General features: G+C 44.6%; 1 protein-coding gene across 1 annotated transcript in view; it reads right to left on the reverse strand.

The window, feature by feature from the left end:
• The window catches only part of SPATA17 (spermatogenesis associated 17), an 85,405-nt gene that overhangs the window by 21,277 nt on the left and 40,578 nt on the right, over nucleotides 1-23,550 (reverse strand). The window contains exons 7-9 of the mRNA XM_028531298.2: nucleotides 13,340-13,543; nucleotides 9,542-9,690; nucleotides 3,934-4,069 (exon numbers count right to left, since the gene is read on the reverse strand). Coding sequence (XP_028387099.1) covers nucleotides 3,934-4,069; nucleotides 9,542-9,690; nucleotides 13,340-13,543 — 489 coding nt within the window. The remainder of the gene's footprint in view (nucleotides 1-3,933; nucleotides 4,070-9,541; nucleotides 9,691-13,339; nucleotides 13,544-23,550) is intronic.

Here is a 23,550-nt window from a genome sequence, read left to right on the forward strand (position 1 = left end):
TCACTCGTGGGTATTTCATTCGCTACCATGGTTTCAGTGAGTATTATTTAGAATTCCAAGGCACCAGATTATTTATGAACCAAATATACTCTGGTCAGGACCGCTGTTCCAGGCAACAGCTCTGAATATTCAGCTGCCAGTTTGACTTCTCTGATCATGGGAATCAAAGCCATCTCACACTCAGACATGTCCAAACTGGACTCAGGGCCTCTTCCCTGCAATTGCCTCCCACATTCTGACCCTCTTCTTTTCCCAATCTCAGTGAATAGTGTCACACCGCAAACCCGGTTGGCCCCATGTGAAACAGAGGAGTGAGTGATCAGGGAACCTCCTCCTTTCTCACTCCATCACACCCAATTCGAGTTTTCATATGACAGGGCAGGGCAACAGTGGGTTTACAGTTATGAGTATGCAAAGCAGAGTTTATTTTTGTGTTATTATCTATTTATTAATGTGTCATTTTCCATACGAGCAACTATGAACCTACATTTGCCTCATCTTGTGCTTGTATTCTTAACACTTCTAGTATTAATTTGCATCTCTTCAAATTTATGGCCAGCCTTCTACAATAAACTACCATTAATTCTGATACCATATCCTAGTCAACTTGACACCTAAAAGTAACCTTGAAAGCCCTGACTCAGAAATTTCACTTTCAGGAATCCATTAGGGCGAAGATGTATGTGTAAGAATGTTCGTTCTGACCTGGCTGGTGTAGCTCAGTGGTTTGAGTGTGGGCTGTGAAGCAAAGTGTCAAGGTTTGATTCCCAGTCAGGGCACATGCCTGGGTTGCAGGCCATGGCCCCCAGCAACTGCATATTGATGTTTCTCTCTCTCTCTCTCTCTCCCCCTCTGTCCTTCTCTCTCCCTTCCCTCTCTAAAAAATAAGTAAATAAAATCTTTAAAGAAAAAGAATGTTCGTTCTGGTGGGAGCGTTCAAACACCATTCTGAAAAGAGGTTTGATGGGGCCTGCCCAGAGGACAGACAAATATCCCTGAGAACTCCCTATGCCAAGGCTCTGGACGTAGCCAGAATGGCGATAAGTAGTGGTAATGCTAACTCTTGTATTCTTATCATGCTCTGAATACTTCCACGACTCCTTAAGATCAAAGTCAGCCTCTTTCTAAGAGATCAAGTCTATTTCCTAGTCACCTTTCTAATCATTTGGGGATCTTGATTCTGGTGAACCTTGTTTTTTGCCAAGTCAGCTGAGGATTATTACTGGGACAAAAGCTATGGCCCTGTACATGGAGACAGGGCAATGGGTCTGGGCCCCTAGAGCTCCCACTGATGCATTAACCTAGCTTCTAACAACAACCACAACCACAACCACAACAAAGTAAATTGAGGCCCTTAAATTAAGTCAAATTAAGAACTTAACAGCAGAGAAGTGAGGGTAACATGTTCCATAATCTTTGTCACATGAAGAATTTAACTCCTGTTGTTCTGGATTAGCAGTAATGCCGAGAAGGCTAGCCTATGTTGAATTTTTAGAGACAAGCTTCATGAAAAAACTCTTCATAAAGTTCAAGAATCACACTGGATATCAAAACTTGCAGAAGGGAAATTTGATAGGCAACCTCTAAAACGTCTCTTCAAATGAAGACCCCGTCCTCCACCTAGGGCGAGCACCCTACGGTGGGTCATGGCAACTTTGCAGGCCTCGGAAGGAAACATTGGCCGTGGTCTCCTTCAAGCTGAACGGTTATTACTAAACTGACAGAGAGATGCCTCAATCTCAGACTTCACTGCAGTCACAAAATAAAATTTTTTAAATGGCTTACCATGCCTTATAAAAATGCATTCCCTTATGTTTGCTCATAACTCAAATGTAATATTTTAGACTCAAATGCAAGTTGAAGGCTGTTAATACGTATGGTCCGATGTGATCTACTGAAAATTGTGGACACGTCATTGCACATATTAGTTTCATTCATAAGTTAAACTTAAAAGCAGAAACTCTTGAAGTCACTTTTAAAACGATAATCGAAAATTACTATGCAATGTAATACATCTAAATAAACCTAAAAATGTAATAAATCTATCAGAAATAAGACAGTGATTAAAAAGCAAAAGTTGTGTACACATATACATCTCAACATTACACATCTAAAATATTCTATAGGTTACATATTATTTCAATAAACAATATAACTATATTTGCCTCTGTCCAATTTTCTGAAGAGCATAATAAACTAGACAGAGTAAATATAAATATTCCATGCAAATACAAATGCACCTATAGATTTATAATATAAATTATATAAACTTATATGTTTCTAGAAACCTACTGCCTCCAAGAAGTCTGACGCAAGGGTAATAAAAGGGAGAAAATTGAAGGATTTGAGTCCCTGATATATTGTGAGAAAGCAAAAGAAAAAGAGCCCTTTTAACTGAATATTTGATTATTGCAGGCCATCCTCATAAGCAAAATATTTTCCCTCAATTACACCTAATTATTGAATTGTTTACATTTACTAATGAAATGAAACAACACAAAACAAACAACCATGAGGGGATGTTTCTCAGCAAGAGCACAGTCATCAGTCAACGCATACTGAAAGGCTTGGAAAATTGTATGGAGCTGGTCTGTCGAAAGAGAAAGGCAGCTTTTACCCCAATCAATGCAGAAGAGTAAAATTACCCCTAACTAGGGCTGCTTCTCTGCTGTGCCTTCGGCCCTAATGATTCCCACACACTGCTTGGGCACATCAATTATGATAATCTTAATCACGGTCGTTAAGCCGAGTGTTCATTACGACCGGGATCCCGGTGACAGCAGATTCAATCACCGGGTGCGCCGGCCGGGCCGCCACAGCCCCACCCAGGTTTCTGCGGACTGCGACGTGCCACATTAAGCCTCTGATCTGTTCCCCATCCCACTCCATTCCGAAAGCCGTGGACGGGAAAGGTCGACTTTATGTTCTGTGCAATATGCTTAGGTTCTCTAAATTAATTCTTTGGAGTGCGAGATATTTTTATGCTGAGCAGCTTATCAAATATTGTTTAGGACCAAAATGCACATTAAAAAAAAAACGGGCTGTTCCGCTGATGTAATTCACTTATAATAAGACAGGTGAGGTGAGGCTCTGTTCACACGGACCATCTTAATAGTCTCCTATGGAATTTTGCAAACAAGGGAAAACATAAATTGTCCCATTAAAGTCAGTTGTCTAGAGTGAACATGGAAACTAATTCCAATTAAGATAAAAGGCTTAGACTATCATTTCTGCTTGGGTTAATACGGACGTATGTAAATGTTTTGACAACCAAAAGAATATTTTCAGTATACTGAGACTTTAATTGTCCAACTCTGTTAGATGTACCAAAGTAGATTAAGTTAATAGTGACTAGTATATTCCCCTTATTAAGTTTCATTCCTATCTTAAATATTGAAATCAGCACAAGAGGAATTTATAAATCCAAAGTAGATACCCACACTTAAGAAGTCTGACCATTTAACTCAGAGGAAGAATCGAACAACTTAACTTGGGCATTTCATAAACAGATTCAAGAAATATGAGTAAGTTATGTAATATATACATTATCTTATTATTGACTTACATACTTTCAAGAAAAATAATACATGTTATTTTTCATTATGATTTTCATACTTTCAGTAGAAGATAGTATTATCTGCTCTCAACTTGCTGACACTGTAATCTTTGTATAGTGTTCTTCATATGAATAGCCTTAAAAATAGAGCAGACTATTTTTAAACAGTTGATACATGAATCAATTTCATGTGACTGCAATCAGAGATCGATTAATCTCTTACCGACCTAGGTCAGCCGCAACATCTGTCCACAACATAGCATTTTGTAGCCACGACGGTATTCACCGCAATAAGAATATTTATACTTGCTGTCATCAGTGTCTAATTTCCGCCTTTGACAAGGGACACTGCTTTCGTGCGCATTGCACCAACTCACCTTGCCGCAGATCCATTTCTCAGGATTTTCGTCTCTGAAACTCTGGCACCCGCAAGCACTGGAGCCACACTTGCTGGATAAATGCACAGACGGGATGTACTTTTCCTTCTTGTGGTAGGAGGCGAAAGGCAAAAACCTGGAAGGCATTAAGGTGATATTGCGAATTTGATTTCTGGGGACATCTGATTAAAAAAACACAACACTTTGGAGAAGTCGTCAAGTCTAGTGGAAATAATGTGCAGCCTGAGGTTGGAGGACCTGAGTCCCACACCAGCCTCTGTCACTGCCTATCATTGTCACTAACTTCTGTGGACTCTCATGTCTTATTCTGTGAGTGGAGATGCTAAAAGTCGTCAAAGAATCCTTGAGTCTCAATTCCTTTGTGAATACAGAAAAAGTTCAATAATTCGTTTATGAATGAATGATACCAAATAATATCAAATTCATCATGCAAGCACAAATGTCCTTGATTTTAAAATCCCAAATGGAAAAAAGTACAATAAAAAATAAACTATTAAAAAATAATAAAGTGGTATCCCCAGAGGAAAAGGATGGCCAGGCCGGGTGATTCCCCTTGAAATGGGTTGTCTGCAGATCCTAACATGCCCCAGGGGCGGGGGGCACGTTGGGGGCTGGCTACGCACGCAGGGGGCTTCCGAGTGAGCCGGCCTGCGCTGGCTCCTCAGCTCTGCCCTGGTGGCTGTGTTCCCTCACGCAAGATGCTTGATCTCGCCGAGACTTCACTGTCACACAGAGCTGTGGTAGGAGTGAACGGCTTCCCATACGTTGAGATGAACGTATGTGAGGACAGAGAGGGCAGGGGTCCGGTAGGTGGCGGCGATGCTGAAAGTGGGCGTAAACGGGGAAGGAGCTCTTGGGGGAGGCTCTCAGCGCCGTCATCATCACACTGGTCAGCACTGCTGTATGGGCGTGAAAGCTCCAGCTGTGGAAGAGCCGTGCGAGCTCCCACAGAGCACCCGACACTGCCGTCCGCTTTGGGTGTGACCTGGTCTGTGGTTTGGGTCTCTCAGCAGGGACCTGTGCTCAGTTCTTATTCTCCGACAGGTCTGTTTACCCCTGAACCGGACCAGGGCAGCAGTCTCTGGACTGCTCCCCATCCCCAGTGACTCCTGACCCTTCACCGTGGACACAGCTGCTCAGGGGGCATTTCCAAGTGACCTGTTCTTATACATAAGCACTGCGATGCGTTCACACCGTCTCCCCATGGTCACGTGCAAATCCTTTCTCGCGGTGCACAGGGCCCTTCATTCTCTGCCCGCACCTCCACCTTCCATCTCACTGCTGCCCCATGGCTTGCGGAGCCAAACCCATGCACTAAGCTTCTCAGGACGCCTGGGACAGCGAAATGCAGGCCCCACGAGCTGCGCACTTTTGCAGCAGACATGACTTTGTCTGGACCACCTGCTCTCTGCCACTCTCCTCGCTCTGCCTGGCACACTTCTGTTCAGCTCTCGAGTCTCTTCGGACCCCCGCTCTTGAACCCAAAATTAAAACAGCACAACCCAGGATGTATAAATGCCACACCAGTATAAGCATGGCACAAAACGACTGTTCTTCTCAACAACATAAAACCCATGTGCCTTACAAATGGACTAAAAGTCAATTGGCAAACCTGTAGTTAGCCTGTATTGGGTATCACATTAGGAAGTGTGCTTAGAAACTGGCCAAATCTAACTAAAAAGACCAAATGTGTCTTTCTTACAATGTGTCAGATGGCATGCAATAAAAGCATATACAATATTCTCAGACATATCACTAGAAGTATTCCAAATTGTCCATTTTGTCAATATTATAAATCTTAAACTTCTTTAGACTTAGAGGTCTATGATAATGAAATCCCAGCATCCTGTGGTCATTTTTTTTTAAAAAAACACACACACATATTTTCAAGGAAACAGTGGACAGAAAGGGAGCACAGTCTTGTACAGCCTTCACTGCACACAGCCAAAGGAATCAAGGGCTCCTTTCTAGACAAATGCTGGAACTTCTTAATTATACACAAGCTTATTATCTGTATCCCCAGTGTTATGCAGCGCCAGAACTTCATTAGAAAAATTAAGCTGGAAAAAAATGAAGGCAGCACTTTGTAAATTTCCACTGGAAATGAGCTGGGAAAGGCGGAGGAAGAGCAGATCAAAGGAGGGTAATCACGCCGCGCCATGCCCTGGAGCTCCACGTGGATAATGCGATTTCCGCGGCCACTGCCTCTCCCATTACCGCTTGTTTGGAGTGCTCCGTGTTAATGGGGTTAGCTAATCTAGTATTTTAACTTAAAAAGGCTCTGCTGATTAATAAATGTTGCACACTGTGCTAGTAATTAAAATAAATGGAAGAGTTACAAATAAAAGTTGAATTGTTCAGAAAACACTCTCTGAAAATATATGATAATCCCTATTTATCATAATACAGTAACGGTTCAGAACATATGCAAATTGCAGAGGCCTGAAGTGTCGGAAAAATCGCCAAAGTCAAAAAAGTTTTGAGATGGGTTAAATGTCCCGGTCACCATTCTGTAGCAATAGGCAGAACCACATCTCCTGTCTGTACGCCACATTCTTTCAAATGCCCTTTAAAAACCCTGTTACTGAGGATCTTGATTCTTAACTTTTCCGATGGTCCTGTTCTTGAAATGATACTTAATTAGAAAAAAATATTTAAAAGGCTTAAAAATGAGTCACCTACTATTTACCAAGGCTTCTGTCTGAGCTAGGAGGCAAATTCAATGGCAAATTCAAGGGAAGTGAGGGCAGTCACGTAAGATTCATGCTATTGAACGTTTCTCATCCACACTATCAAATGAGGAGCTGAAAAAGTTTGAGTTATGCCCTGGCTGGTGTGGCTCAAGGACTGAGTGCCAGCCTGCCAACCAAAGGGTCGCTGGTTCAATTCCCAGTCAGGGCACGAGCCTGGATTGTGGGCCAGGTCCCAACTAGGGGGCGTGCAAGAGGCAACCACACATTTCTCTCCCTCTTTTATCCCTTTCTTCCCCTCTTTCTAAAAATAAATAAATAAAATCTTTTTAAAAATAGAGTTTTTATTACTGCTTTGCTACTGAATGTTTATAGGACATCTCTCATTTCACCTGCTCCAAATTATTTGGCGCAGAATACACACCTCAAATAATGCCACTTTGGCAAAGCTACCTGAAAACAACAGGTATGAGGAGAGGGATCTAAGGGGAAGGGTCGTCAAGGAACATGTATGAAGGACCGTGGACAAAGACAACGCATGGGAGGGACTGAATGTGGGAGGTGGGGGTGGGTAGGGACGGGGAGAGTAATGGGGGGAAAACTCGAACCACTGTAACTGAACAACAATACAGAAAAGGAAAGGGATCTGACGTCTTTTCTTCTCCCTAAAGTCAGGAGCTAAGAGTCCCTATGACAGGTGCCTTCCCTGTTGCAGGGGAACTCTTCATAAAACAGACCTTTTTAAACAACTTTTATCTTCCTTTGGTTTCCTCGCCTATTTTTGTTACTTTTCCACAATTGCTTCTTCTTGCTCAACCTAATATAGAAGCCCTAGGGTTTCTATAGGGTTTACCACTCCTTGGGGTGTTCATTTCCTTCTGGGGACCCCTGTGTCTCATAAAACTTCAATAAAGGGCGTGTTTTCCTCCTGTTACCCTGTCTTGTGGCAATGTAATTTTCAGGCGCAGCCAAGCATCCTGAGGAGGCGGAGGTGAAGCCTGGCGCCTCCTACAGTGACTGCAGAAAAGGAACACGGACTCTAAGGTGATGGAAACACCTTGTCTCTCTGGAGCGTGGACTCCCTTGAACTTGGCAAGAGATTAACTGCACAAAGAAGCCCACCTCACACCCTGGGTGGCCTGTGTCTTGTAACAGGAATCAGGGTTTATGATGTGCCCTTGATGCAAAGCCTTTAAAGAGTGTTTGGCTGAATAACTCCTTGCTTTAACCTTCCTGGTGCTGCTGTGGCAAAGCGCTGAAGGGGAGGAAGACGGGCTGAGCCAACAGACTTTTGCAGCAATTGAAGGCAGAGGGTCTAAGTGCCTAAGTTAGAGCAGCGGTAGACAGAGACACAGCGGCTGACTCAGAGAGACACTCCACAGGCAGGAAGGGCAGGATTGGAGGGCTGGCCCAGCGCTGGAGAAGGAGACCAGGAGAGCTCCCAGAGAGATGGTGAGGCCTGGGCGGATTGTTCGGCCTGAGATTCACACTCTGTAGACAGGAAGCACAGGTCAGCGTGGGGCACTCTGAGTCCGGGACATCCGATGCAGATGCAAACAAAGATGGCCGTTGGAAATACAAATCTGGGCGTGCGGTAGAAGTGAGGTCTTAGAGACTTGGAGTGGGGACCACTGGCATAGGGGTGGTGGTTGAAGTCTTTCCAATAGAAGCGACAAAAGAGATCACGGTAAGAAATGAGACATTGCAGAAAGAAGAAAATAAACAGAAAGCATAGACAGTGAACCCTACCATCATCTCATGTCCATCCCACTACCTCCCACCAAAATCCGTGTGATAGTCTCCTAGCGGGCTCCCTTTCCTCCAGCGCGTTTCTTCTGAAATGCATCTGTCTCTCCATCAACAAATTCCTATCTTTTATAACATCCTCTTACTCAAAAGCCTTAAACAATTCTCCGCTAGCTGCCGATAAGCCCTCCAAATCCTTGGCCTTGAAGTCTTGCACAATTTTTCTTTCTACTGCTTCTCCCACAAAAATGAGTTTCCGCCAAACTGGTCTTCTCAGTGTTCTGTGAACTTTGCCTGCCATTATTATCATTTTTTTACTTTCATAAGATCAGCCCTCTTTTACTTTTTCTTTTTTCTGTCAATATCCAGAGAGAACTCTACATTAAAATAACAAAAAAGTCACGGCACTCTAAGGCCTTAACACATGCTTGACCATTTTCCAGAGCTTGCCTGTAGCAATTATGACCTAGAATCTCATTCGGTTCCCTGGTTTGGTCTCAGCTGGAGCCAGAAGATGGGAAGATCCGTGAGAGCAGATTCCCTTTTCCTCGGGGCTCCGTCCCTGGGGCCGTGTTCCTGCCAGGCGCCCTTCGCAGAATCAGTAAATGGCAGAGCTTCTCACATAAACATTACCTGGCATTTATTTACGAATTGCTTATGTAATATCCTGGCTTCATACAGGTATACGTAAGAGTAGAAAAGTCATGTTCTTCAAGAAGGCATGAGAAAGGAGGACAAGCTTTTTTGGAATCAAGAACAAACCAAGCTGTAAAGGGACTTCTGCAAAGACCCTCTGTCACCCACGTTCTCTGTGTAAAACAGAATCGTCCCCCTTCCTGTGCTGGTGTGAAAGAACATGTTCAAGACTGTGACCTTATTTGGAAATACGGTCATTGCAGATGAGTTAAGATGCGGTCACCCCGGAGTAGGGTGGGCCCCTGATCCAGTTCCACTGGAGTCATATCAATGTCATCATCCATCCTGTCCCGTCTAAACCACTTGCATGCTGAAAATCATTTCTTCTGAATAGGTCAAAGGCGACTTCACCTTTTCTCACAAATAAAAGATTTTTGACGATATTAGAAATAGGAAGTGTTAGCTCACTGAAGGCCCCGAACGGGGCACAGCTACTTGGGAAGCTGAGAACTCACATTTTGTCCTGAATGTTCCTCGCCTCTTCCTGTCTCCTGAATTCCGCCCTGGCCTCTTTCATCCCGTTGACCGGCTCGGCCACCCGCAGCGTTGGCTCCAGGGGCTTGTAGCGTTGTTCCAGCACCTCGGCGATGTCGCGGAAGGGACCCTGGCAAGACAGGGCGAGGTCGCCGTTACGTCATGGAGGGCTCCTTTACCGTGTTATTGATTACCCAGGCTACGGGATATTTCCAGGGAAACATTAGCAAGTTCACTGAATTATTTCTTAAGGAACAGTTTGTTCTTCTCTGAGTTAGAAAATACACGATGTAAGGATATCACACCTTCAAGAAATGTTCACACGAGTACGAGTAATTATATGAAAACTGCTTCAGATTAAGCAGAAAGTTCCTCACATCGAAGGAGTCTTTGTGCTAGAACTGGCCAACTGGTAGTTATGGGTGGCTCTACTTCCAAATTTTAAAAAGCACGTTTCTTCTAGTATAATTTTAAAAGAATTATCTGCCTTTTAAAGTAAAAATATTAGAAGCAATTGTGAGCATAGCTTTCAAAGAGTATTTCTATAAATAGATGAAGGATAGCAAGTGCTTTTTCATTAAAATAAACCTTTTAGGTGAATGCCAAATCTTATATTGTTGCTCCCCCCAAACATAGAAGTCTGTATTTTTGTGTTCTTTAAAATTCCGAATTTTATTGCTCAATAACTTTGATAAAATAGCAACCATTGATTCACACAAAAATATGGAAAAATCCAGAAGCTACAACCGTGAAACGTGATGTATGACATAGCCTACCTTTAAATTAGTAGTTACTTATACTAGTGACTAGAATCCACTGGTTATCTAATTCATTAGTATCAAATAAAGCACATTACGAATCAGAGGTGGCTCAAGATTTTGCTCTGCCATTAATTACACATTGCTTTCTTTTTTCACCACTATAGTACAGGAGAGAAGAGATATAGAATAAATGAAGATTTCTAATCATATTCCTTATCCTTCTTTAGATAGGTTATCACTAACAAGACACAGCTGGAGGTGCCGCCAGCCCTGAGTGAAGACTGTGGGCTAATAAAAAGAAATGATTCACGCCTCATTTCTGTTCACTTATGTTTTACATTAATAGAAACCAATAATAGGAACCAGTTACCATAAAAGTCATGGACCGTAAATAACACAAATGGCAAATAAGTATCATCGAGTACTTTTCACAGCTGGACAGGAGGATTGCTATATTTGAAAGGAGTTAATGAATTTTTATTGGAACTTTACTTTTTAAAGATACAGTAACATGATTCCAAGTTCACTATTAAGATGTATATGTGTGTGTGTGTATACACATCCTCATTTGCTATATATCTCTCTATATTTTATTATATATTTCATTTATTACATATAACTATTAATATATATTTACATATATTATATGTAAATGTATATATGCATACTATATAAATGTGTATATATATTCTGTACCATAATATATACACCATTGTAATATAATAACCAATATATATGGTCTGTGTCCTGGTTCCCAACTCAGAAACATTTATATACCCACATCTTATTAATATCATATACTTTTCATATGTCCTAAGGAGTTGCATGCAGAATTACTTTATGAATTCCATGTAGGACCAATACCTATCTCAGTGAATACAGCATAAAATATGGATTTTTAAATATTAAAATATACTATGTTATATCTGATACCTAGCAACCATTGAATACTTAATGCCCATACAATGGAGATTCTAGAATTATTTTCTTTGTAGAATAGCTAATAAATGAATTGTTCATTCAATGGTATTATATATATCCGTTACTTGCATTAATAGAAATATGCATAACTCAAATGGTAAAAATTGTTACTCATCAAATTCACTTTATATTTCTGTATAAATATACTTCGATGCCTTTATTCGATGCTGGTATAAACCATATTTGAAAAGACAAAGAGAACCATACCCTAAGGATATGTCCCAAAACAAAGGAAGTATTTCCCATGATGTCTCTTTGCCCTCTTGCTCAAGTCTGCCCTGCTTGCCACTGCATTTCAGAAATTAGAATTTTTAGCTTCTATGGATTTTTTTAGATAACTAGATTAGTGTAGAGGTAATTAAGAATATTGATATCAATAGATTTTCTTATCAAATGAAGCAGGGATGAGGAAAAAGAGGAAGTGGTCCGGGGGGAAAATCACCTTCATAGATTTTCACTTATTTTTTACAGCTCTTTCTATAATATAGGATACATAGTCAGCTAATAGTATTAATTATCTGTTAGTAGTGTTTAGAGACCAAAATTACACAAGTAGAGGGAATTAAGGACCCAGCTACAGAGAATGGAAACACAACACACCACAGGTAATTGCATGCATCAGTGCCTGTTTTTATGGCAGAGAATGTGGGCTGTCTTATCGCACGGTTGATGGAGTGGCCGGGCCATGAAGGGACCCCACTCCTGCGTATCCATGTCCTCGCATGGGCTGCACTTAACCACTTCTGACAAAGAGAATATGGGAGAGGGAATGGGAAGACACCCGTGGTAGTGTCAGGTCATAAAAAGGCTGTGGCTTCTGTTCTGACAGCTCTCGGCTCTGCAGACAGAGAGGCTCACAGGAGGAAGGGCTGAGACAGGAGTCAACCACCAACCAGAGGAGTGACCTTGGATGTGGACCTCCCCACCCTCCTCTTTCATGTGACATCTCAGCAGCACTGTCACGTTGACTGAAACTCCCCGAGAGACCCTGAGTCAGAGGCCGTCCCCCACGCTGTACCTACCATGCTGACCCGCAGAAACTGTGAGGTAAGAAGTGCGTGGCGGCCTCCGCCACCGGGTTTTGCAGGAGTTTATTACACAGAAAGACACAAACACAAGCCCGGGCAGAGGACTCACGGGTAGGAGCTCTGGGGGCTCGGTGGTGTGAACCAAAATAAACCCTGATCAGGGCTGGCGCTGCCTGGTGGCACTTGTCTGCTCCAGTTTAAATGTTGGTGGGGATGACAGAACTACTGCTGTTGGGACGTTCGGGACAGGACAATTGTCACCCGACACGTCTCGCTCCGCAAGACAGCTCCGGGAAGTCGCCTGCCGACCCTGCTCTGCTCCGACCCACGCTGGAGACCCCGTGTCTGTGTCCACTGGAGTTGTGCATGGCTTCAGGCCCTCTCTGATTCTCCCACTTATATTTTTCTTTTCAATTTATTTATTTTTTAAAAAGATTTATTTATTTTTAGAGAGGGAAGGGAGGGAGAAAGAGAGAGAGAGAAACATCAATGTGCGATTGCTGGGGGCCATGGCCTCCAACCCAGGCATGTGCCCTGACTGGGAATCGAACCTGCGATGCTTTGGTTCACAGCCCACGCTCAATCCACTGAGCTACACCAGCCAGGGCTCCACTTATATTTTTCAATCATGTTTACGATTGTACAGAAAGACATGGATCATCAGATGATAGGTTAAAGTAAGTGTATTTTATAGTACATAAGATCTTTCTAGCGACAGCGGGATATAACAAGTATTGTTATAACAGTATTTTTACATAAAAAGGGCTAGATCCCAGCCCAAGATCTTATGCATTAACATTATATTCAAAACACTAAAATTCAGTACCAAAGAAATAATTCAATTACTTCCTTGGTCTATATTTTAATCATACTTTATACTTATGACTTAAAGTTAGATTTTACAAAAATATAATTTTCTCTTTGGGCCACACAGACAAAATAACAAAAAGTTTAAAAACCAGTGAGAACACAGTCGTGGACAGGATCCTTGTCCAGGGCCCGGGCGTACCTGGCACTGCTTCCTGCTGATGGGCGGCAGCGTGTCGGAGCGGGGGAAGGACCGGGCGCTGGTGCACCCCAGCCAGCTGGTCAGACTGCTGGGCCGCTGCAGCTGCCCTCTCGGCCGCTTGCACACCAAAGGCTTCGCCTGCCGAATCCGCAGCTCCCAGGGGTCCGGTTCCTCCCGGAACGGTGAGTTGTAAACACCTGGAATCTTCAGAAAACAGAATCTTGGTTTTCGTCTTTAATTTTCCCTGGCAGTGAAGGGAAGACCAAGTTGTGCCATAGAATTCTGCAATGTTTAAGGGCTACTTTAAACGACACCTTGGGTTCTGCACTGGAGGTGAGTATCAGATTTATCGGCAAAGGATTAAAAAATGCACATGCTTTGTCTGCATTCCAGACCAGCTGTCTCGGAGTCACTCACGGTTGGGGACGAAACATGGGAAAAACTGCTGAGCTACAGATTCTGTCTGACACACAGGGTATATTTTCTGCAACTGTTATTATGAAAACGAGAACAGAAGGACGTTGCATCCCTTACTCTGCATTCTGACCGTTAACTACAGGTGTGTACACGTGCCCACATCTGTCGTCACACATTCACGCACACAGGCTGAGACTCCCTGTGCTTGAACCGGTTCTGGGTACGAGTGTGTGTGTAGTCCATAAACATCTGGTTTTTGAATGACTGTTCACTACATAACATTACATAACGGTAGTTATTTTAAGTTCTTCACTTTAAGATAATCATCAAAGTGGACATATAGATGTGTGTGCGTGTGTGTGTGTGTGTGTGTGCAAGATTCGGAACTCACGTGGTCCAGTGCTGTACTTCTATAGTGTCACGTTACCCTTGCTGTTGATCATTGACCTTGTCACACTGCGTCAGAGCAGTCAAGACTCACTCGGCACAGCCCCTGCTATGCGGTAGAGGTTCATTAGATGTATGAGTGACAGACAGATTCAAGGGGAGCAGATGTCCGTTTTCTGAAAAGTCAGTGGCGTTGGATTACGGAAGCACATTTCGAAATTCTTCTCATATACACAAGGTCATATGCATGAGGAAAAGTCACACGGCAGCGGGTAGGACAACTTGTTTGGTTGCTTTGTGGACACTCTAATGTAAACAACATACCCACTGAAGCTATCCGGTTTTCCTAAAAATGTGCTTTTCTCTTATGCCACCCTCGTATCCACAAATATTTCTGCTTGCTATATTTCCCTCATGGAATCAGCCGTTTCAAAATATTAAGATCAATCGGGATAGTCGTCTTGGGAAAACTATCCTAAAAAATGTCTATTTCCAGCCTAACTCTGAAGTGAGTGCCAACCTCTGCCAACGCCACCCGCTCAGGCTGTATTCGGTGTCCTGCCCTGTGGTTGTTTGTGTGTGTGAGTGTCCGCCCTCCCCGAGCGAGCAGCTGGAGCAACGGGACTCTCCGGGCTAGGTGGTGTTGCGTCCCCAGTGTGCAGAAGACACTGAGAATGATGCTAAGTGCTTATCTACATTAACAGTGCAACATTCGAAAGGGCTCACGAAGCCTCTAATTCACTATTGGTTTCCAAAGCCACGTAAACATTCTTAGTAAAATGTTTGAGGTTTATTTCAAAATCCTGTTGACTTCCTTCAAAGAAGTTATAAATTATACCCTTTTTATTGTTCTTAACACATCAGTGTTCTGTGAACTTCAATTCACTTTCGAGCACATTGTGATGTAGAACTAACTTATCACAGATACCTTTGAGCTTCCTCCAACTCAACTTTCCCTACGGGGTAAAGTCGTGTTGGCATCCTCTCACTGAAATACTGAGTACAGGCCAAGGTGGATACATACACGGATAGTTAAAGGATCTTAATGAAATAAACACACACACGCATACGTGTGTGCATGTATATACATGTGTGTGCATATTGGATGCATGCATGTATATATACATATGTATACATGCGTGCATGTGTATGTTTATAAAACGGTTAAAGGACCTCAATGAAAGAAAAAATATATATACACACACACACATATTTATCCAAAAATAGCTTTCAGTAGACAGTCACTTTTAAGGGGATGGCAATTTTCAAGATGATTTTTAGGGCGATTTCCTATGATGAGAATGTATCCATTGTAATGAGGGGAAAACCACCCATGTTACATTGAGAGACTATTCGGACATTAAATATAAATCTAGGTAAGTCTATGATGGAGATACAAGAAAATGCCGTTCTGTTTGGTATACCATGCCCACAACCTCACAGACTAAAACAGTAAGATACGTAGAACTAGACTATGACATGCGCTTTAAGAGGTCCCTCTGCCTGAGTAACTGCCCCCGGCTCTTCCCTCGGCACCCCCGGAAACCGCCTGTGACCCCCGCCCGCATCTGCATGCGCGTGTACACACAGGCTAGATGGGAAATGCAAATGGGGCCGCGGACATGATAGCTTCCTTAAATTATATTTTGCAACCTAAATGGAGACCTCCTCATGTGTATTCTCTTTGCAATTTAAATCAAATATAGACAGAAAATATATTTTAATTGAATTCAAAGTGTATCATTTAAAATCTTCAAGGTGTCAATATTTCAGATATTAATTTAATGCGTTTGCTAACGACATCACTGAACACAGCCCAGTCCTCCCACAATCCCTATTTATTTAGAATTGAGCAAGCAAACACCCCATTTATTGAGGCTGAGACAGTATCCACTTAATTAGTATTATTTAAGTAACTAAAACAACCTTAACTTACTATCGTCTCAGTGGCTATATTTCATATTTTGTGAGCCACTCGTGAATAATGGCTTGTTGTTGATTTTTGAAAATATTACTACGGGTCACAAAAGACCACGTTAATCCTAAGGGACGGTGACATATTTTGCAGTTTTCACATTTTTCACCACGTCGGAGGGCTGCCGCCAAGCTAGCTTGTGGGACTTCATTCTCTGCAATAATTTTCTAGAGTGACCAACACTATGGGGAAATCTGTGCTAACTGTTTATAAAAAAAAAGAGCCTACAACTGAGTTATTTGCAGTACTGTCATGCTAACATTCAACTCAATAAGACCCAGGGAATCTCGGGAGAGGACTTTGCTAATAGCTTCCTGCTGACCTCCTTGCATCCGCCGGGCTGCTGACTGGTGGCCCAGCGGTGAATACGGCAAATGAGGTGTGAAAGCGCCGATATTTTTTTTTAAAGGCTATGATTCTGACTCGTCAAAAGGGGGGAAAAAAGGCAATGAGTTATATAATAGATATATATTTTTCTTGAATTCCCCCCTTTGGACCCTCCATCATGGGAACTTAAGCATGACCCGGAATATTAATTACGGCGGGCTGAGCAGCGCACACATGTACCATTTGTCACCCAGTCACCCTTAGCGTTGCATTAATATTTTGAACTATTCTGTATTTCTAACAATCTATCAACCTATTCCATGTTTCTAACAATCTATCAGTGGGCTCTTTTCTGCCCAGTTTTTATTCTTATACTTGAGTGTTTATACGGGAAGGGGCTTTGAAAATGCAATGGATTGGAAGACAAATGGATGTACACTTGGTGTTTGGAGCTGCTAATGTTTTATTTCACAGAGAATGTTTTTATGGTCATTTTCCTTTCTTGCACTGACCTTTATTGTGTAATTGCCTGGGGGAGGCTGTGTCTAATTTTTTTCCCCTTCTCTTTGTTATTGAGGTTTACTTTTCAAACAAGTTTCTGTGAAATAAAAAATCTCGAGGTGGGATTGTGTACGCCTGTAATTCCCGAAGCACATTTACTAGCGTTTCCGTTTCCTATGTTACCATACGAGAAATAACAATTTCTCCTGATTTTAAAGTCACTGCTTATTCTGGGAGAGTTCAACTTTTACCTCCGCAGATGGCAATCACACAGCAAACAGGAGTCGCTGATTGCCGCCAAAATGGACCGAAATTAAATCATTGTCTTGCTCCATGATTCAGAATCTGTGGTTGCTGGGAGAGAGAGACGCAGGTCTAAAACCAGGGCTGTCTCCAGTATGTACGGGTCCTGGGTTTGCATTAAATGATTCCTGGAAGGGATGAGGCACCCAGCAACCACAGACGGGGAGTAAGCATCTCGAATCAGCGCCCGGGAGAGGAAAAGTGGGCCAGGGAAGTATGAATGAGATACTCGCCGGGATGGGGACTGCTGAGTCCACACTGACCGGTGTGCACTTCATCATAATTATCGGGACGCCGTCGTGCCGGGGGATTTATAAAAACCCCACTCAGCAAATAATCGCCCTGCTGTTAGGAGCCAGTCAGAGTGCTCACACACTGTCACAGTCCAGCGTTTAGTAAGATTTTCTACATCCAATTACTCTCGCAGAGGACTAACGGGGAGCCCGGCCATTTCTCAGGCGGAGCAGCGAGTGACGCTTCCGCGGGGGTTTCAGACAATAGCCGCGCTCACCCGGCTCCCAGGGATGCAGGAGGCACGGAGGCAGGGGAGCCTCCGGGGTTCACAGGGCCGCATTCGGTCTAGGACTCATCTGTGACAAGCAAGAATCAAAATAAAAAAAAAAAACTATTACTAGCTACAAATGCTTTTTCTCTTCTTTTACTTCAGTTAAGAAATAGGATTTTTTTTTAATGGTTAGGGTCAAATTCTAGAGGGGTCACATTATATGTAGACCCCAGATGTAGCTAGCTGGCTTCCTTAGGTTAATAAGTAATTTTTAGAAAACATTTGGATAGTTTAACCATCATTATCATATAGTAAAGTATTCCCGTGCAATGTCGATTAAAACGAAGGCATGGAAGTAAGATCCCATTCTCTACACACTAATTACATTCAACACCACTGAGCATCTACTAACTGAGAAACGCTTTGCTGGACCTGCGGTGGGTGGGTGCGGAGAAGAGTGAAGGGTGGTCGGCCCGTCACAGCCTTCTCAGCAGTGGGGTGGGGGGAGGGTGGCAGTAAGACAGTGATTTTGTGACCAACAGTGACATGAGCAGCCTGCAGCAAATGTGCTCTAACTACTGTTGTAAAAGGGGCAGATGCCCAAGGCTGTGGGGAAGGGATGTATCCTTTAGAACACTCCGGGAAAGTGTCTGAATTTGCACTAAAGATAGGTAGAATTTTGGCAATAAAAAGAGGGGAAGGGCATTCCAGGCCACGGGAAGGGTGAGGATAAAGAGGTATAAAGGGGAGCAGCCAAGGGCTGCTGTTCGGTGAACACAGGTTGACCGGTTTAAGTCTGAGGCCAAAGCCAGGTTAGCTTGTAGAGCTCAGCTGGGGTGGAACCTTGAAAGGCTGCAGGGGTGCATTTAACTGAAGGTGAACTCAGGTGAAGGTGGAATTCTGAGGCTGGTCCTGCTATTGCACGGAGCCTACGGAAGCTGACTCCATAGAAACACAGGTGACAACCACACCTTGAAGAGACAGAACAGGCGTCAGAACCACACTCAGACGTGGCAGGGGCACTGGAATGACCAAACCGGGAATTTAAGACAGCTGTGACTAATAATAGGCGGAGGGATGTAAAGGTAAATAAATTAGACCGCACGTGAGAACAGACGGGCAGTTCTAAGCGGGAATCGGAGGGAAGTGCCGGGGATGAGAAACAGTGGAACCGACATGAAGGACGCCTTTGCTGGATTTCCATGGAGACGGGGCATGGCCCAGGAAGGAGGTCCTGAACCGGAGGGTGTGCGCCAACAGAAACTTACAAAGAGGAAAGGCAAGGAACAGAAAGTCTGATAAAAACGTAACAGAAGGTCCGAGAACGAAGAGGCAACTACGAAAAAGGCAAACCACAGATGGGACGGGAAGGCCAGGAGGGGGAAGGAAGAGAGGAAGGTATCGGAGGAAATACACAAAGTCATGATGAGCGAGGCCTCCCCCAGATTAACGTCCGCTACCAAATCCCCCAGGAAGCTTGGGGCACACAAAAGAAAAAGGAAAAACAGAAACAATGACAACTAGGCATATCATATTCAAACTTTGAAAACTCAAAGATAAAAAAAACACTTTCAAATAGTGGAGGCGATCGATGCACGCCTCACCTGCGGAGGAGCCAGGGTAAGAATTACAGCCCACTGTCCCCCCGAAACCTTGCCGGCAAGATGGGAGAGAAGTCAAGTACGCCACCCAGAGGGACTTCTAACATGAACTATGGACTTCGGGAGCTAACGATGCGTGGGCGGTAGAGAGTAGGTGGCAACGTCCCATTCAAATTTGCTGTTAACCTACAATGGCTAAAAAAAAAATTAAAGCCTAGTTAAAAATATTTTAAACACGTGCTCAGTACACGAAAGAGATGAAAATATAGGTCCACGCAGATATTTGCATGCAAACATTTATGGCAGCGTTATTCGTAGATGCTGAAAACTGGAGTCAGCCCAGCCGTTCACCAACAGCGCAGTAAACGACCTGAAGAGGGTTATCCATAGAGTGGAGCGCTACTGGACAGCGGAGAGCAATGACGCGGGTGCACGCTGTAGCACGGGAGGACCCAAGGACAACGCACCGCGTGAAAGAAGTTAGCTGCAGGAGCACACACGGTCGCAGTCCACTCACAGAAAACGCCCGGAGAAGGCAGATCCAGACGAGGAGATGTATAGAGGTGTGGGTACATGGAAAAACCAAAAGTGTTTTTCCATCTGCCTATTTGCCTGGCCAAATTAGAGTCATTCTGAAGACTTCACATCAAATCCCACTCCTTTAGAAGGTCCTTTGGCGGTCCTATGCTTTCTCTCAAAGTCCCCTGTTCATGTTCTCGTGGCACTTGGAACTTTCAATTGTATACATATGACTATTTGCTTTCAAGTGTCTGTCTCCCCGATGTGAATGGAAGCTCCCTCGGAGTGAGGACAGTGGTCACTCCAGCTGCTCTTGAAGCGCCTGCCTCCTCCGGATGCAGGGGAGAGTTGGTTGGAGGATGTAACAAATGCTGCCGCCCAGCCTCTGGCCTGGACCAACCCAGCCAGAATCTTTGAGGCACGCGTCTGGGCACAAGTTCAGTTTTGGTTTTCAAAGCTGAGATACAGCAAGAGCTGAGAACCCTGGCTTCTTGTCCATGTGGGTCCCTGGCTCCGAGGAGACCACCAGTCCATGCTCATCTGAATCAGCGATGTCAGGGCCAGAAGGGGGGAAGGAAGGCGGAGATTGCTTCTGCAGCGTAAGGAGAGCGGGCAGCGGAAACGGAAGCAGGACGTGGACTGAGAGCGCTCCGCAGACGCCGAAGCAGAAGCCAGCGATGGTGGGGGCACTAAGAACAGAGAGTGTGAGAGACTGTGGAGTCACAGAGAAGCTTGAGTTTGGCGCCAGGCAGAGAAGGGAGGAAGGGGAGCAGTTAGTTATGTAGGAATATTACTGCCTGGGCGTTATGAAAGCTGAGCTTCCCACAGATCTTTCAGGTTGAAGCGTCCAGTGCCTAGTTGTAAGAGTGGGTCTGGCACTTAGGAAAGAGGTCAAGGCTAGCAGTGATTGTGTTTTCTAATAAAATAGCAGGAGGTGTGCAAATGGATGGGTCAGTGAGGGAGAGGATGGAGGAAGACAGGGAAGATTCTTAGGAGCGTGTATATACAGGCAGACCTCAGAGATATCTCAGGTGGAGTCCTGGACCACCGCAGTGAGGCAAATATTGCAATCAAGTGAGTCACAGGAATGCCTAGGGTTCCCCGTGAATATGAAGGTCATGTTTATGCCACAGTGCAGTCTATTAAGTGTGCAATAGCATTATCAATATAAACACAATGGACATATCCTAATTAAAAAACCTTTTCTTGCTAGAAAATGCTCGCCATCACCTGAGCCTTCAGTAAGTCATAATCTTCGTGCTGGTGGTGGCCACAAACCTCCCAAATGTAGAACAAAATGAAACAAAGCACCCCACACCATCCACGAACTGCAGCAGCGGCGAGCACGCCGGCGTTGGAAATCAGTGGGAACAAAAACCCATGAAGGACACTCAGAGAGCAAACAGCGAGGGAGGGGACAAGGGACGCGGGGAAGACAGCTTCACGGGGGAGGTCAGCGGTGTCAGGAGCCAGGGAGAGGTGGGGCAGCGTGGGGCCCGGGAACGCAGCCCTGGGATGGTAATTAGAAGGTGACAGGTGACCTCGGCAGGAGCGGGGTCTGTTCCTGTGGCAGACATCACGACACAGCTCCCCCGCATGCGAGGGGAGAAAGAGAAAGTAGGGGCTGGCTGGAGTCCGCCAAAATGTGGCAATACCAGGAGGACTCAGAAAATCTTGGGACAGAGAGAATATCTTTTGTTTTTCAATTTTCACTCAGGATTTCCGTTTAACCATACTGCATTTTGGAAGACTTTTCTGAGAATATTGCACATCGGAGACTCTCTGGGAGATCTCCCCCACTGAACCATCCCTTTATCTCTGTCTTGCAAATGTCAGGTCACTGCTGTAGTGACATCCAACAGAACAGGGTGGAAAGAGATAGGGGTTTGTTTTTCTGGCTTAGGCAACTTCCCCAGGCCTGGGCCACCAAGGGAGAGAGTCTCACCGACCTCATCCGCCACCTGCCACCTCGGCAGTCTCTCCTATGTGGCTTTGACTGCTGCTTGTCCACTGGGCGCAGAGCCTGGGTAGTGTGTAAAGCATTGTGCGATCCTGAAACAGGGCTCACATGGGTGCCCAGCCTCACCGCGAACAGACCGCCCTGTGCAGCCGGATGCCTGGTGTTCGGGCAGCATCATGAAGGGAGAGAAAGCATTTGTCTGGGTGTGTAAGGTGGGGGTGGGGGGCATTCCCAGAAAACAGCAGCAAATGTGCAAAGAAACAGCAGCTGTAGATGACTTCGACCCTAAATGGCCCCACAGGGAATCAGAGGAAATGGGATGCACAAGAATTACTGAAGAAGCCTGAGAAGAAATGACCAGAGGACCCCCCAGGCCACAGGAAGTACCTGGACCCCAGGTGTGATGGACAGTGTACCACGGTCCCAGCAGTCCCCTAGATTTCTAGGTAGGAGATTCACAGTTGTTTTCAATAGAGCAGCAGTTACGAACCCCAATCCACCCGCAGTGCTCTGAAAACTCCCCATTGTGACTCCTCTACCCCACAATTCCCCACATCCCGAGCTGGCTGATCCTGCATATGGCTCCTGCACTGCCCCCCCCCCAAAAGAAAACAGAAGGAAAACAGTGAAACATGTTTCTATGACTCCCACCCCTCTAAAAACCCCCCAGTACACGCCTTTCCCTCCCCCCTGGAAACCTAGCTCTCTCTCTTGCTTGGTTGCCTCCACAGACGTGTGTTTGGAAAATGATTTCATAGTGGGGTTTAAAAGATGACTTCCAGGACAATTAATGGCGACAAGAAAAAATACTTAGCATCACAGAAGCGGGCAACTGAAGGAAAATTTTCTTTTGTGGACGGAAATGTACCAACAGCAGGGAGCATTTGTCAGCCCTGATGCCCCGCGTTACGCGGGGCTCTGCAACCAGCTGATTTCCCGAGAGTCCTTGAAGAAGAATTCTGTTTTTCCAACAGGAGAAAACCACTTCAGGTTTTATCACAGTGCAGGACGGCCCGCCTCGCGGGGCAGCACCGTGCCACGCTGCCTCCCTCCGGTGGGCCGCAGTCTGGAGTCCAGAGCTGAAGACAAGACCACCCGTCGGGGCAGACCCCCGGGCTTCCCACAGTCCTGTTCTGCAGACCTGTGGGCTTCTTGTACAGAAACTATTATGGGGACCTACAGGTCCAGATTACACCTGCTGCTGCGTGACACCCGAGCTGGGGGATCAGGGTTTTCGCACTTTTCTGGATGTTATCCTTCAAAAAAAATTTTTAGGTTCTTTTTTGATGTTTCCATTCTGCTCTGACCTCCCTGAGGGCAGGGAGCCCAGGAGGTCCCACTGTGCCTCACAACCCCATCGTCTCTCGTCACCGCCTCTAGTGGTAACGTAATTTGGCCAGAAAATTGGAGGCAAAGCAATTTTTTAAAAAAGTTGGTTGGTGAAATATCTCGATCAAAAAACTGAGTTGGTTTAAAACGACTCAGAGTCTAGTGTCTGGCTCTTCGGGTGTTCTGTTGGGTTATTTCAGATTTTATGTGTTTTTATTTTTTATTTTTTTCATTTTTAAGAATTTGAGGCAGTAGTGCTTCCTTGTACTTTTCGGTCCAAACTCGCTTTCTCTGTGTGACCGAGACGAGGCCCAGGCACAGCTACTCCAGTTCCCCCAAAGGAGGCGCTGGTTGGACAGGGCCAACATCCGCTCGCTCTTTGGCCAA

The sequence above is a fragment of the Phyllostomus discolor genome, chromosome 15 (genome assembly GCF_004126475.2).
Source record: "Phyllostomus discolor isolate MPI-MPIP mPhyDis1 chromosome 15, mPhyDis1.pri.v3, whole genome shotgun sequence".
In the NCBI taxonomy this organism is placed as follows: Eukaryota; Metazoa; Chordata; class Mammalia; order Chiroptera; family Phyllostomidae; genus Phyllostomus; species Phyllostomus discolor.